Here is a 14,327-nt window from a genome sequence, read left to right as displayed (position 1 = left end):
AAAGCAACCGTTAATCAACACGTTAATCATTAAAAGAAAGTGGAGCTAATTAAATTCAACATAACAGTACAAGTTTTGAAAGCAGAGCAGGAGAAGATTTTTTTTTTTTTTTTTAAAGAGTTTTATTTGTGAGTAGAACTTAATGATACAAGAAAGAAAGAAAAATACAGGACTTTATTCCGCCCCGGAGTGTGTAACCATACCATACATGACTACATTTCATATTGTAATACAAAGAATTAAAAGAACAAACTACAAAATTAGAAATTAAGAGTCATTGCATATGTGGTCAAGGTAAATGGAGGGACTCCATTGAAGAACTGAAACACAGAGCAATTAGTCATTTCATTACGACCCTGCGATAAAACACGATTTAGCAAAATAAGTATTGTAGGCTTCCTAGTGTACAGAGGAGACAGAGGGTTAGAGCAGAAGCTGAAAGCTGTTGGTGCCATGCAGTCCTGGCTGAACGGGGCTCTGGAGGGGTCTCTCCTGCTCTCCCACTCCTCCGCCCCCTGGCAGCAGGTGACCTCACCTTCCTCCCACTATCGGGTACTCCCTGCAAACCCCTCTCCTCACCTGAAACCTCACCTCTCTCCTTCTCCTTCCAGCTCTTTCCCCTTCCCTGCCCGAGACCGGCCCCAGGAACCGGCACCTCCCAGCGCCGCCTCCAGCCGCTCAGCCCCACCTCTCCTTTGCCGCTTTCTGCTGCGTGAACATAAGGCATTAGTTTTCTGCTAATTTACCGATTGCAAAGTTTAATAATTGTCCTAAAAGGTTACATCCGTATCCTGGTTTGTTACAGACACTTACTGTGAGTCAACGTGTTTCCCGCACCGGGGTGTCGATGTTTCCTGCTGGGAACGGCAGAAACGCTGACACCAGAGCCCTGAAGCGGTCACCCGCCTGCCCCGCTCCTGGCTGGGGTGAGGATTCCTGCGAGCTTCACCTGTCTGATCTTAAACTGCTTTTACACCATTGGTGACAGACAGGAGCGTGGCAGTAACTGGGAAATAGCGAGTTCAGTGGTGAAAGTGATTTTCTTTACCATGCTACATATTAAACAAACATTTATAGCAAACTGTGAAAATACACCTTTAAGGTTACGTGGGATTTCTGTACTTTACTGCTGGCAACAACAACAAAAAATAATTAAATGCCAGGTTTTGTAAGTGAAAATAATTAATATAAAAAAGGTTAAATATTCAGTGTAACGCATTTACATTTTTATCAGGGGAAGGAACAAACACCAAAGGCTGCAAATAGGGTTTCTATGCAGCAGGTTTGGGCGCGCACACAAGGGATTTTTAGGAGGGTGAAAAAACCCTGTGCTAAGGCCCAAAATACAACTGCCCAGGCTTCACACCACCAGCTGAAAACTTCTGAAATACTTCCAGTACAGTTACTTTTTAACCTTTTCTAACAGCCAGATTCCCATAGGACTGAATCTCAGATTGAAGGACAGATTTCCCTTAAACTGTGTTCACTAGAAAGGTAAGTCGGGCTCTTTCAACGCGCCACGTGAGCAGAACACACCCCAGGCGTCTCAGTGCTAGACGTCAAAGATGATTTCGAGTGCCAGTTAGAATAACAGAAGTGAGAAACCCCTTCCTTTGGTTACCATCGGCAGAGGGGAGAAGGAGAGGGAGAGATGGATGGCCACAAAGCCGGACTGAAAGGGGATGGGTCACCCCAAGCTTGCAGAAGTTTACACGTCAGTTCACGAACACATCCCCCCGCGAAATCGCCACCGCAAAAGCATCCTCTCTCAAAGCCAATACTGAAGAGGAAATTTACTTGTGACTTGGAAGAGAAGATGGGAAAGGAACGCTTCTCGTGGTAAGCAACGTGTGGTTTATTTTTAATTGTGAATTTTTTTATTTTTTTTTTCATTCTTTTGTAAAGCAGTGCGGGCTTTAAATTAAAAGTAGCGATTCAATGCCTTCCACGTGGAAGTCATTTACATTTGATTACAAATTAGGGATCAGATCTGTGGTAGCTGCTGAAAACACAGGATTAGCACCTTTTTGGACATTAGTTTCTGGTTATAACCTTAATCGAGCCGTAACTTGAGGGGCTGGTTGGATTACTTGCTGCATTCATTTACGTAATAAGACAAAACACTCAGTACGATCTGGTACATTCTAGTGGTTAATGAATTTTAAAATATGACAGTGTTTCTGCAGTGTGTTTGGCCTTTAGGAGTCACTCTTCTTTTTGCTCTTCTTCAGGAAGGAAGGAGTGCGGAACTTCTTTTTCTTTTTCGATGGGGACTTCCCTGGGGATTCATCACTACCTGCATCAGCTGCTGACCCCTCCTCAGCCGTTGGTGTCACTGGCTCTTCCGCGGGCTGAGACTGGGGTTCCTTATTTTCCACTGCAGGAGATTCCGTTTGGCTTTTGGGCACATCTTCATCACATCTCCCTTCCTCCTTCCCTGAGGGAGGGAAGCCGAGTGCTTCTGAAGGCTCATCGGGGGTGAGATCTGGGAGGGTTTGCTTGAAAGTTGCAGCGTCACTGTCATCTTTGTAAGTCTGGTCCTGCTGTGTCTCTAGTGGACGGACAGACAACGACACGGTTAGTTGACATAAGCGTCCCCAGAGCAGAGAAAGCCGAGCACGTTGATGGTGAGCGCGCTCTATAAGAAAAACTAACATGATTACTTTGCATAAAAGCCTTTGTAATAGGTCTGTTCTCCTTTAAAAAGCTTTGGGCACAGAGAGAGAAATAAGACATTCAGAAGTTTTGTTTGTTTGTAAACTGAATTCCATCATGTGGGTGTAAACCAGTAAGAAAGTAACTGTTTAGACTTCTCCCATGTTTTATTTATAACATTTGCAAGCAACATGAGATTGTAGTAGGGTAAACAGGAATTAAACCTGCAATTTTCATTGGCATTGAAGAGAACGTCATGAAATTCCCTGTCTCGATTCTTTTTTTCTTTTGGTGGGATCAAACTAATTGCTGGTTTGTGGTGATCCCATACGCGCAAACCCATTAACTTCTCAACTGTTGCCTTGCCAATTTTTAATTACAATGCTTGGATTTTCATAATAGTCTTTCAGGAGATCTGAGAGATGTTGCTTCACAATATCATTTCCTATCACAAAGGCTTCAATTCTTTTGCAAGATATGACTATATATTATGGACTCCTACAAGTAAAATCCACGTAGTTTATCAAATTAAATGAGCTTAGCAGGTTATGCGATACAGCTGCTTCTTTTTTAAAAAAATAAAATATATGTGATGTCTAACAGCAAAACTCACCCCTGTATAAAGGAACATCAAAAATCTAGTGATAACTTATGTCCAAGGGTGAACTCTTCCCCTCCTCCCTCAACTGTAACACTTCCCTCCTTCACCACTGTGCTTTAGAGATGTGCTGTTTAAAGCTCTTCTTTGTACATATATATATTTAACAACGAGCACTTTTTAAAGCTCCCCGCAATGTTCATCACGGCGCTGTAGCCGAGAAGTACCTCGTTAGCGGTGTCAAATATATTCCCAGCGATGTTACGTAAGGAAGAATTCAGAACAAAATCCAGGCCACGCTCATTGTAAGGCACAAAAGAAAGGCAACTTTTTTTTCCCCCTTTTAAAATCTTGTTCGTTTTAATTTGAAAAGACTGACGGCTTTCACAAGAATTTACAAAAAAATACTCGATAGTTCCCCATTTTCCCTATGGAAATGATAGTGCGTGTTCTTTTTATTTCTGCCAGAAATTAATAATCATCTAATATATTATAGAGGCCTCTGTTCTGCGAGTACCTGCTAGAAATCCCAACGTGTTCTGCCTAAAGCACCAGGAACTTCTAATAGGTTAAATAAACAAAACACACTAGTATTCAGTGCCAAACACTCCAAATGCAGCAGTTAGCCATTTAAAAGTTATAATGCAGGCAGGATTTTAAATAGAGTAAAAAAGAGAAAGCGATTACGTACATTACAAGCTGCCTCCTGAAGCTCTAGCTCAGCCCCTAATACGTATGTGAGACACAAATTTGTGAGAAGCAGCACCTACAATTCTTCACTGCCACTACACGCTTTTTGGATTTCATTTTACTTCTCAGGAATTAACTGAAAGCATTGCTGAGCTCTTCTCCCTGGGATCCGGTGACAGGACGCGTGGGAACGGTTCAAAGCTGCGCCAGGGGAGGCTCAGAGTGGACATTAGGAAGATTCCTTTACCGAGAGGGTGGTCAACCCCTGGAACGGGCTCCTAGAGGTGGTGGATGCCCCAAGCCTGACAGTGTTTAAGGGAAGTGGTCAGGCAGTTGGACTAAATGGTCGTTGTAGCTCCTTTCCACCTGAAATAGTCTCCCCTATTCATTAGCTGGCCCCATTTTTAGAACAGGCACCGTATTGGATTGTCAGTCAGGTTTATTTTATCCTTTGAAAAGAAGTTTAAAACAAAGTTCTAAACAAAGTCTTTAAAAAGGGATTAGAAATTTTTACAATTAGAGAATAGGAAGCTATAGGCATTCAAATAGCAGTTGCCAGTTGGCCTGAGCATTAGATTAATATAAACAGCTTTATAACTCATTAATCCAGGACTGTTATCCTTCCCAGTTTATCAAATTACCATCACCTTTACTAAACGGATTAACGTTATGCTGGAATCAAACAAACATCTGTTTATCTTGCTCGCTAAGGGCAATATTTTACCAGAATTAGGGAGATTTACAAATTCCACATACGGTAAAGAAAGCATGCAATATGTTAACACCTCACTATTCTACTTGTTGGATTTCAGTAGCTTAACTAGGAAGGTTTAAAAATATATCTTGCTGCAATACCTGTTGACAGTTTAAGAACTCAGCAGTACCTCTAAATTTCTTAAGGTTTTTAGAATAATGATGTCTACATCCACGCTCTCCCTTTATATACACGGTGGCATAAGAGTTTGGAAAGTAACAATACTGCGGTGTATTTACAATTCACATTATTTATAAAAATAAAGGCTTATGGTTTATTGGTTTTTTCCAACACAAACATGTGGACAAACACACAAACTAGGCTAGAACCGAGTTAACACAAAACACTTTTCTGACTTCAGCTACACTTAAATAGAAACAATATGAGGAAAAAAATGTTGAGAGGCGGCTGCTTACAGAGAACACTGTCATTCAACAGAACTCCTGCCAACCAGCGTTGTCAGGGCATAAACTTCCAGTTACTCTCTCAAATAAGCTTTGTATGTTTGTCCTGGAAAACTTATACAACTAGAAGAGTTTACTGGAACGCAATTCTCAGTTTAAAAGAATTTTCAGGGTTTAGAACTTTATTAGTAACATCACAGTTGTCTATGACGCAGTTTGACTTTCGTATCTGTGACAGACACACTGACTTTGGGATATAACAGGACGTACGGATGGAGGGGGCCAAACATCCTTATTCCTTTAAAGTATAATCTGAGGTAGCCTTGCAGATGTAGCCAGAACAGCTGGAGAAGTCACTGCCACCAAGTGCTTGCTGTTATTCCTTGGTTGGAATTGGCACTTCCCTACAGCTGACATATGTAACAGAGGAGTAGTTCCACATCCACTTCTGTGCAGAAGCCTGCTGGGTAAGTTTAAATCGATGTCAGTGGTAACACTTCTGCACTGGAGTAGATTAGGAACTGCCTTCCTTTTCATTCCCAGGTCCAACTCCTGTAGGCGGCAGCAAACTGTTGGGGCAGAAACTCCCCAACCTGTTCCAGCTACATCTGAAAGCCAACTTCAGACTATTCCTTTTAAAACTGAGGAATCAGACACACAGATATGGAGACACATGATGCCACTTTCACAGTCTCTTTCCGAGGGGGAGTGCGTTTAAACATAAGCTCTGTAACTACCTAGAGTTTCATGAAATCAAGAACTAAAGAAATCAGCATTTCAACTGAAAAAAACCTGTTTTAAGTTAAAAAAAAAAAAAGAAAAAAAAAGGCAAACCCAACAAAAAGCCTTAGTAAGCAAAGATGCAAGAGTGAAGCAAAGCACAAAAGCAGGTCAGAGTATGGAATGATACTTACTATGGTAACAGGTACTCTTTAGCATATCCATCTCCTGTTTGTAACGCAGCCACAAGAAGAAAAAAGCACAAGTAGAGAACCTATGCATTCATCACAGCCATTGTGTTAAGTCAGAAGAATGGTTGCCACCATTCTTATAGAAAACAGAATGAGATGAAGTAGTGAATGGGAGACTAACAGACAAGTGATATATCCAATGTACAAGGTAAAAGAAACAAGACAAAAATTAGATTACACCTGTTCAAGATTATTATTTTATCCTTTTTTTGAGGAAATTGTAGATTTTACCAGGCCTGCTCTCATTTTAGTTCTAACTACCACATAAGGTCAGCAAATAATGATGTTTGGGTTCAAATTGAGCTAGAAAAAAATATTTACTGAGGTGTAATCCAAGTACAATAATGTTTAAGAAATGTGCAATCAGTGAAGGAGATTTACCAAAGCATCTAAATTTGTGTCTGGATCACCATAAGACACTATTTCACTTCATAAGAGCAATTATTTCTCGTAGAAAACATACAAAAGGGTAAATCAGTTGAGAAACACCACGAGATGATGAGGCAATTCTGAAGAGATGAAAATTTGTCTTTATATTAATGCACACTTCTTTATTATTGTAAGCATAACTCCTATTACACTCGTAGTTCAGTGTGGTAGATTTTAGGTAGTATAAAAATAAAGAAATAATTTACCTTTATTAGATACTAGTTCATATATTTTCATGCGTCAATCACTAATGATGCAGTTACTGGTTTCCCCTGGCCCCCAAATCAGAAGAACATACCTTCCTCTATTTTAATGGGCGTACTGGGAGGAGTGCGAGCTGAAGGGTGATCAGGGAGACTTCTCTCTTTCTGTTCTCTGCCATCCTCTGAAGGCTCTGCAGATGTAGACAGAGAGAAATTAAAAAGGCAGACAAAACCTTACAGATGTGAGGAAACCAAAGTGTCCTTGTGCTCCACTCACACAAGATGCAAATACATTTTTCTGAATCAAAATTCTGTCAGGGTATTAAATGATACCAAAACAAGCAAAAGAAAATTGATAGCTCGATATTAACAAAACTGTTCAACTCAGTTGTGCTCTGTGGTGGTGTGCTTTGGTTTTGTTTTTTGTTTTCAGAAGAGGGCAAGAATAATGTAATTGTTTATGAATTGGTTTATCACGCTGTTCTAAAGAACATTTGTAAGGAAAAACCACAAGGAAGATACAAACAAATCTGGGGGAGGGAAATGCTATCAGACCTACACAAGATAACGCTCTTTTGCTTGCTTTGTATTGCTGAAACTTGGAGTAAACAAAATCGCATCCCAAAAGAAGAGAAGGCTGCCCAGACAATCAGAGAAACATGCAGTAATTAAATGATTCAAAACAGATTTCGCAGTAGTTTGCATATTTGTTATTAGTAAGGAGGGCTCCCCTTGCTTCCAGGTTTTAAACAGCCCTAGATCCAAAGGAAAACATTAATAGAGTAGACCGTATATCAGGAACAGCACTTAAAACATTGTTCTGTACAGTTCACCTAAACAATTAAAAGTGCAATCAGTCCCACAGACGAGAGTCAACTGACAGAATCTCTGAACGGTGTAGGTAAAGAGGTTGTTCCTTAGATTGCAAGCCCAACGGTACCGTATTAGTAATACCTGAGGCCTCAGCCAAAAGGTCAGGATTGGACCTTAGTGCTTTGATCACTGCAGTATGAAATTCCTTATGGGAGGACTTCTGCCCATCTGGCTCTTCTCCATTAAGGGGTGTGATGACTCGCTGCATGGTCTGACAAGAAACCCATGCAGCAGCAAACTGGGTGTTATCTAAAGATTTAGACAGTGATGATATGTCACGATCCTGTAAAGTCTTCATATCTGTTCCTTGAAAGGTTTTGGATCTGCCTTTCCAATCCAGAGATTTTTTCTCTGATGTATTTTGCTCACTGACGGTCTGATTTCTAAGCAATGTACTCTGTTCCCCAGCTGGTGTCTGTCTCAGTAACACAGTCTCTCCAGATTTTGATAGCTTATCTGAGAAGGATGTAGCAATGTTACTGAGAGAATAAATGTATGCAGTTATACAGGTGTAACAGCAGCGTATCCCACCCCACACAGTCCAATACTCCATTAACTGAACACACACACCCTGCAAATGGTTCTCTCTTATTGTCTTATCGTCTTATCAAAAAGTAGAAGGCGGGAGCACGCCCTGCAAAAGAAATGGCACTTCTGGTTCCTGCATCATTCAAATGCAAAATCTAACAACATTTGAGTGTCATAAATAATATCATCCCTTAAGACTATACAGCAGTAAAGCAGGATAACCACTGGAGATGCAGCAATGAACTCTCTTTACAGCACGATTCTCTCATAATTCTACAATTATTTAAGAAAGTCTATTTTGGGGAAAGCCTGCAAGATGTGCCATTTCCAAGTAGCAATCAAATGTTGTTCTGTAGCTTCCCCATTCAATGGATTTCTCAAATCCACAATTTTCAGCGAGTTAGAAAACTGCAGTTTTGCTGCTAAAAAGCAGCCCCGTTCTCTCACCCTGCACCCTCTCTAAGGGAAACAAAGGGAAACAAAGCGCAACAATCTGCAATACTTTGCAGTACCTCAACATTTTTTTTGACTGAAGTGTCAAGCTTTCAACTTCCCAATAGCAGCAGTAACTGGCCATACCAAACACCCCAGTTTGCCTACCAGGGTAAGTTTTAAAATAAGATCTACGCATTTTACAGAATACTCCATTAACACTTAGATCACACATTCTATCTGCATTATGCTTTTTAAATGTCTAATTCACACTGAAAAAACCGAAACACGCAAAAGTTGAATAATTTATCCACGGCTATTTTCCGTTTCAGGCTTTTGCATGTAACCCACCTTCCAATTAGTAATAAACTTGCTGTTATTCTAGAAATTTGTTATTGCAGAAAAAGCACAGAGAAACCAACCTTCTGGTCCCTTCTGCTTTCTTTCTACTTCTTTGCGATATTCTTCCAGTTCTCGATCAGTGAGTTTGTTGAAGGGATTTGGTCCTGTTGTGCTCACAATGACTTTTGGTTGATATTCTTTCTCAATTATTGCCTTTGACGCAGTCACCAGTTCTCCCTGACAAAAAATAAATGGAAGATACATCTGCGATTGAGCAGTAACTTGTAGAAGCCTGAGAAATAGAGAGGCTACAAAGCCACCAAAACAAAAAGATAATCTGAAAAATGCTACAGTTATTTTCTTTTTGATTAAAAAAAAATAATCTATTACAGAATATATATTTTTTTTTAATTTAAATCGACAGCAGGTTAACATAAAGGACAAAACAGGTCTCATTAATTACTCTTACAGACACATCAGTGTTTCCACCAGGGAATATCCACCATCGAGCAGTAAATCAAACAGCAGCCAGACAGTCTGTAGCTGAATCATCTCCGAAGTATCACGTTTCTTTTCCTCCCCACAAAAGAAACAGGATACCAGGCCCACCTGCACGGCAGCCTCGGCACACAATACCTGTTGAGTTCCCAGGACTCAGCTCACAGGTATTTTTGTTTGTGGTTTGGTTTTGTTTGTGGTTTGGTTTTGTTTGTTTCAGGTTTGTGCGTTGTTTTTTTGGTTTTTTTTTTTTTTTTAAATAAGGTAAAAGCCATTTCTAGTAGCTACTACATAACTTCTAACAGATGTTATAGTAAAAAGCCATCTTGTACGTGTTCTGCATAGACCAGATTAACAGTTTATTACAACTCATTTTTAAGTAATAAAGGTTAACTGTAATATTATACAAGTTAGCATATTTACATCCATAACATCTGTCACACAAGCCAGATAAAAGTTATACAAATAAAATAAAACATTAGCAATTCTAAGTACAGTAAGTTCCAATGGACAAAAGCAGCTGCATCAGAGATTCTCTAATGCTTAGATTTTTAGTTTTTCTTCTCTAATAATAAAGACTAAAGCCAAGGGCTTTTCATCGTCTCAGATACAGAAGGTGCTTGCCTGGATGACTGCTGTATCTTTCAAGTGACTTGTTTATGCATTTGGGTTTTTTATTGGATATACTGAACTCTACTGACACTAGTTTGGAAATGACTGATGTGTGGTCTGTGCTTCGTGTCATTATGATACCGGAATTGTCTTCACTGGTGAAAAGAGGTACTTGAATCCCATTACCCAGTATGGGTTATTGGTTGGCACAAGCCACCTTCATATTCAAATGTTATTTGTACCAGTATTTACAAGAAAGCATTAAAAAGCACAGTTCAAAAATAAATAGCACCCAAACAAAGAGACAAACATACCATTCAGTGTCCACACAGTGAAGATCTCATGCCTGTCCATCAAGTAAAACTGCAGATGAAATTACGCAGAGTACTGTTTTGAATGCTAAGAGCTGCTTTGGACAAGCTGTCAGCACCAAAAAGGCGACAGACAAGAACGTCCTGATGGAATGTGGACAAGAGCAGTTAGATATTGTTGAAAGCCTCATGAGAGATCTCCAGAAATCTGGTCTAGAGCAATCCAGGGAGGCAAGAACAGCTGGTTGTTAGAATTGGTGCTGCTCTTCAGGCAGCAAAAACCAGCCAGAAGTACTGAAGAACAAACAGCATAACAGCTCTCCACTGCAAGATCCTGAAAGGAACTGCAGGAGACAAACATCTCTAAGACATTATAGATCGCCTCTGTTTCTCCATAAAATAAGAGGAACTCTTGTCTTGGATGCAGTATGTCAGTAGAGAGTCAAAAGTCATTTCTCAACTATTTCTATTAAGCAGCAGCTGTCTTAAAACCAGAAAATCTCCGATTTGAGTCACGGCTTTTCTTACAGGAGAAAGCACTGAAGTGTCACAAAAACATCAACCTTTGTACAAATCCTAATTGTTTCATAGAAAATGTAAACCACCCCCAAAACTACAGGTCCCAGCTTTTAATGATGGCAGAAAACTGGTGTCCATAGAAATTTTATATTTCCCTCTCTGTCTCTGCCCCCCCTTCACACTAAATATGTAGTTTTAGCTGAAACACAGAAGTAAGTAGCAGGGGCTTCTAAAGCACTGACCTGCAGCAGAGTTCCTAGAGTTTTCTAGGATTACAAAAGTTAACAGAGGAACAAGATGTACAGTGCACACCAGTATCTCTGGAATGTTTAAGAATCTTTGAATGTTGTCTGCAAGTTAAATCCAAAATGACTGGGTAGAACAACTTGCACATGAAATGGAATTTTACTGAATGCCCATTGATTTAATAATGACAAGCAGCGAGACATGCAGTTTGCGGCAAGATGACCAGGGCACTGGCATTCTGGGTTCTCTTCCTTAAGGCAGTACCTTTGTTAACTACTGGGAATAAAAGCAGCACACCAAGCTTAACACAATTACTAAATTAAAAAAAAAAAACCAAACCCCACAACAAAACGAGGCAAAACCAAATGCAAAAAAGCATACCCACAATCAATGCAAACAGTATTTGTGCTAATTGTGTATCTTTGACCCCAGAGAAATAATACTAAAAAAGATCAGAGGCAACAACAGTAAGCAGATTCTGTATTATAAAGAAAAAGCATTTGTGTTTTTAGACTGTATAAGCAGAAGAATTACACGAGAGACCAGAAAGGCAAACTTTTGATCTGCTAAAAGCTGTTTCCAGATTAACACATCCAGTTATCAATAATATGGAAGCAGTTCAAAGGCCACTAATGAAATTTTAAGTTAGAGGGACTGACTCTATGGGGAAAACAAATGAAGAGAGTAACAAAGTGAAGAGAGTAACATGGGACAGAAGGAAAACAAGTATGAAGGACCAAAAAGACAATACAGGACTTATTTTAGATTGTTAAATGTGACGCTAAAATAGACAAGACTTTGCAGAGCTATCAACATATCCATGCCATGTAGAGATTCCTACAAACATTCAGAAAAATGGAACAAGAAAATTGGTGGGGAGTTGCTTCATGTATTAGAGAGCCTGTAGAGAGGGAATAAATCCCCATATAAAAGACTGGCAACTTGTTACAACACAGGGTGACATGCAAACAACCAACGTTCTAGTGATTTCATCTGGATTATGCTGATGCTAGTATTATTTTGATGATGATCCTAGTACTATTTTGATGAATATTGCCAGTTTGATTGCACATGTAAGCACCTGAATATCAACAGCATTTTCTCCACTGTAAGAAATAACGGAGAGATTACATTCATAGACAGAATATATTTTTGCTCCTGAGAATTCTGAAGGGACATATACTCCCCTGATTCAGAGAATGAATGGTTAAAGGTTGTTAGTGTAGATTTAGTACAGCTTGGCAAAGAACAGAGCTCGGAGCCCAGGAGCCCAGCATTCCAAGATAAGGAGCTGGCCTTGTGTATAAGATAGCAGAAACAGCCTGCATGCTAAGGAGGAACCCAATTGTCTGGGTAAAGTGTCCATCTGGTCGGGACCAGTTTCGCGGTTTGGGGTCCAGCCAGCCCGGCATTCTAAGCCAAAGGTAAAAGTACACGGTGAAGAAGACTATGAGCCTTCCTCCAGAAGACCCCGGCCCACGACCACCAGGCGACAGTGCGCATGCGGCAAGGGGAGGAGACTTATGATAATGAGTTCCTAGAAATAATTAGAATAGTAACGCCTTTTCTTAGAATTAATTATAATAACCCAGCCCACCTTAATGAATATGTATGCTTTTTATCATAAATAGATGCTTGTTTTACGAGCCAGTGTGCAAGTTAGGAGGAGAAATCCCCCTTGCACCCGGCGCCGCAATAAACATACCTGCTTTATAACTCTCTGCGAGTTGTAGGGTTTGTTTCTGCGCGTCACCCCCACAAAGATCCAAAGGGAAAGTAATTTATAGCTAATGATATACAATATTCCTTCATACTAAACTTGGACCTCGCATATCTTACAAGGAAAATTTAGATTATCAAGTCATTTTGCAACTTCCCCACAAACATCTTCCTTTTGGAGAGAAATTCAAAACTGCTGACTATGAGCTGAGCATCATTTACCAGGCAAGCACTTCATCTTGTTATGGAATAGATTAGGGGCAGATAGGAACAAAACTGGCACATTATACATGCCGATTTTTCTCTTAATCAGACAGTAGGTTCATAATAATTGTCTAAAGTTAATCATTGCTCTTAACACAATCTGGCATTAATGCAGTGCCTTTATCCAAAAAAACCCACAGGATTCTTAAAGTACTGTTCATGTAGAAGTCGCAATTAAAACACAGTGCCACCTCTGGGGCAGGACTGAGAGGTTCTTCCTGAAAAGCAAAGCCACAGAATTTCCATTCTAAAGGGAGAGACAGGAAATGGGTGATTCCCCTTGTACTTAAAATTCTTGAGAATTCATGTGAATTGATTTTTTGGAAAAAAAAAAATAAAAAAAATCAGATTACAGAATGGTCATTGGTAAGAATAACCAACATTTCCTCTCAGTCAGCCAAGACTGCAGCAGAAGCTTACTTGACCAAGTCTATAACAGGAGTAAAATTACATGATGCACAAGGAGCTTGTGTTGCAACGTGGCCAAGACTTCTCAGAACACGGACAAAGCATGTGACAAGGCAAAATGGATTATTTACTACTGCAGCCATAGGCAGGGAAGACTCAAAGCGTTACATGCATACCGTACACAAACAGGATTTTCTTTCATTCAAAATAGTGTGCATTAGTATTTGATAGAATTCTCAGTGTTAACTGAAAACATAATACATTTTACACATTACTGCAATCAGATGGCACTTTTTACTTTAACCGTAAATCAAGTGTCAAAGAATTTGTCGACTGAGAACTTGCAATTATCTGGTACCTAAAAGTCCTTAAATCCTTGATGTACAGTCCCTGCAAAGTTTCATGTGAGGTTTATGTGGGCATCATAAGATTGCTTGGACTTCCTTTGTTCCACAATACATGACTAAATTTTAGGATAATCATCCTAGAAAATTTCTCTGGCGGTGTGTTTGGTTGGGGTTTTTTTTTGCTGTTTTTGTTTGGTTCATTGGGTGGTTTTTTGTGTGGTTTATTTTTGTGTGTTTTGTTTTGTTGGTTTTTTGTTGTTAGTTTGTGGGCTTTTTCCCCCAACAGGAAGTTATTAAACATTCATGTCACAATTCATATCATGAGAAAAAAAAATCTTGAGATAGGCCATTCCTACTGGAATTAACATTATGATCTAATTTCACGCAGCATTTCAGGAGGAAAGCACTTTCATGATACCACAAAAAGGAAATACATCATTTGGACATCTAAACCCTAATATTATACTAGGCAAAATCATATAACCAACAGACCTTTTGTTGGCTCCTTGCCATCTACGAAAATG

At 39.7% G+C, this 14,327-nt stretch overlaps 1 protein-coding gene across 10 annotated transcripts in view; it reads right to left on the bottom strand.

The window, feature by feature from the left end:
• Nucleotides 1-114: 114 nt before the first annotated feature.
• The window catches only part of ADD1 (adducin 1), a 66,966-nt gene continuing 52,753 nt past the window's right edge, over nucleotides 115-14,327 (bottom strand). For 5 of the 10 annotated variants that reach the window (XM_074147600.1, XM_074147599.1, XM_074147597.1 and 2 more), the window contains 3 exons: nucleotides 8,960-9,116; nucleotides 6,800-6,895; nucleotides 121-2,551 (listed from right to left, as the gene is read on the bottom strand). In XM_074147600.1, the coding sequence (XP_074003701.1) occupies nucleotides 2,199-2,551; nucleotides 6,800-6,895; nucleotides 8,960-9,116 (606 nt within the window). In that variant the 3' untranslated portion in view covers nucleotides 121-2,198. Of the gene's footprint in view, nucleotides 2,552-6,014; nucleotides 6,050-6,799; nucleotides 6,896-8,959; nucleotides 9,117-14,327 lie in introns of those variants that run through there. The other 5 variants (XM_074147598.1, XM_074147601.1, XM_074147602.1 and 2 more) reach the window with 3 other exon arrangements.

The sequence above is a fragment of the Numenius arquata genome, chromosome 5, assembly GCF_964106895.1.
Source record: "Numenius arquata chromosome 5, bNumArq3.hap1.1, whole genome shotgun sequence".
In the NCBI taxonomy this organism is placed as follows: Eukaryota; Metazoa; Chordata; class Aves; order Charadriiformes; family Scolopacidae; genus Numenius; species Numenius arquata.
The sequence above is the reverse complement of the archived record's forward strand: the minus strand, read 5'-3'. Positions and strand labels throughout refer to the sequence as shown.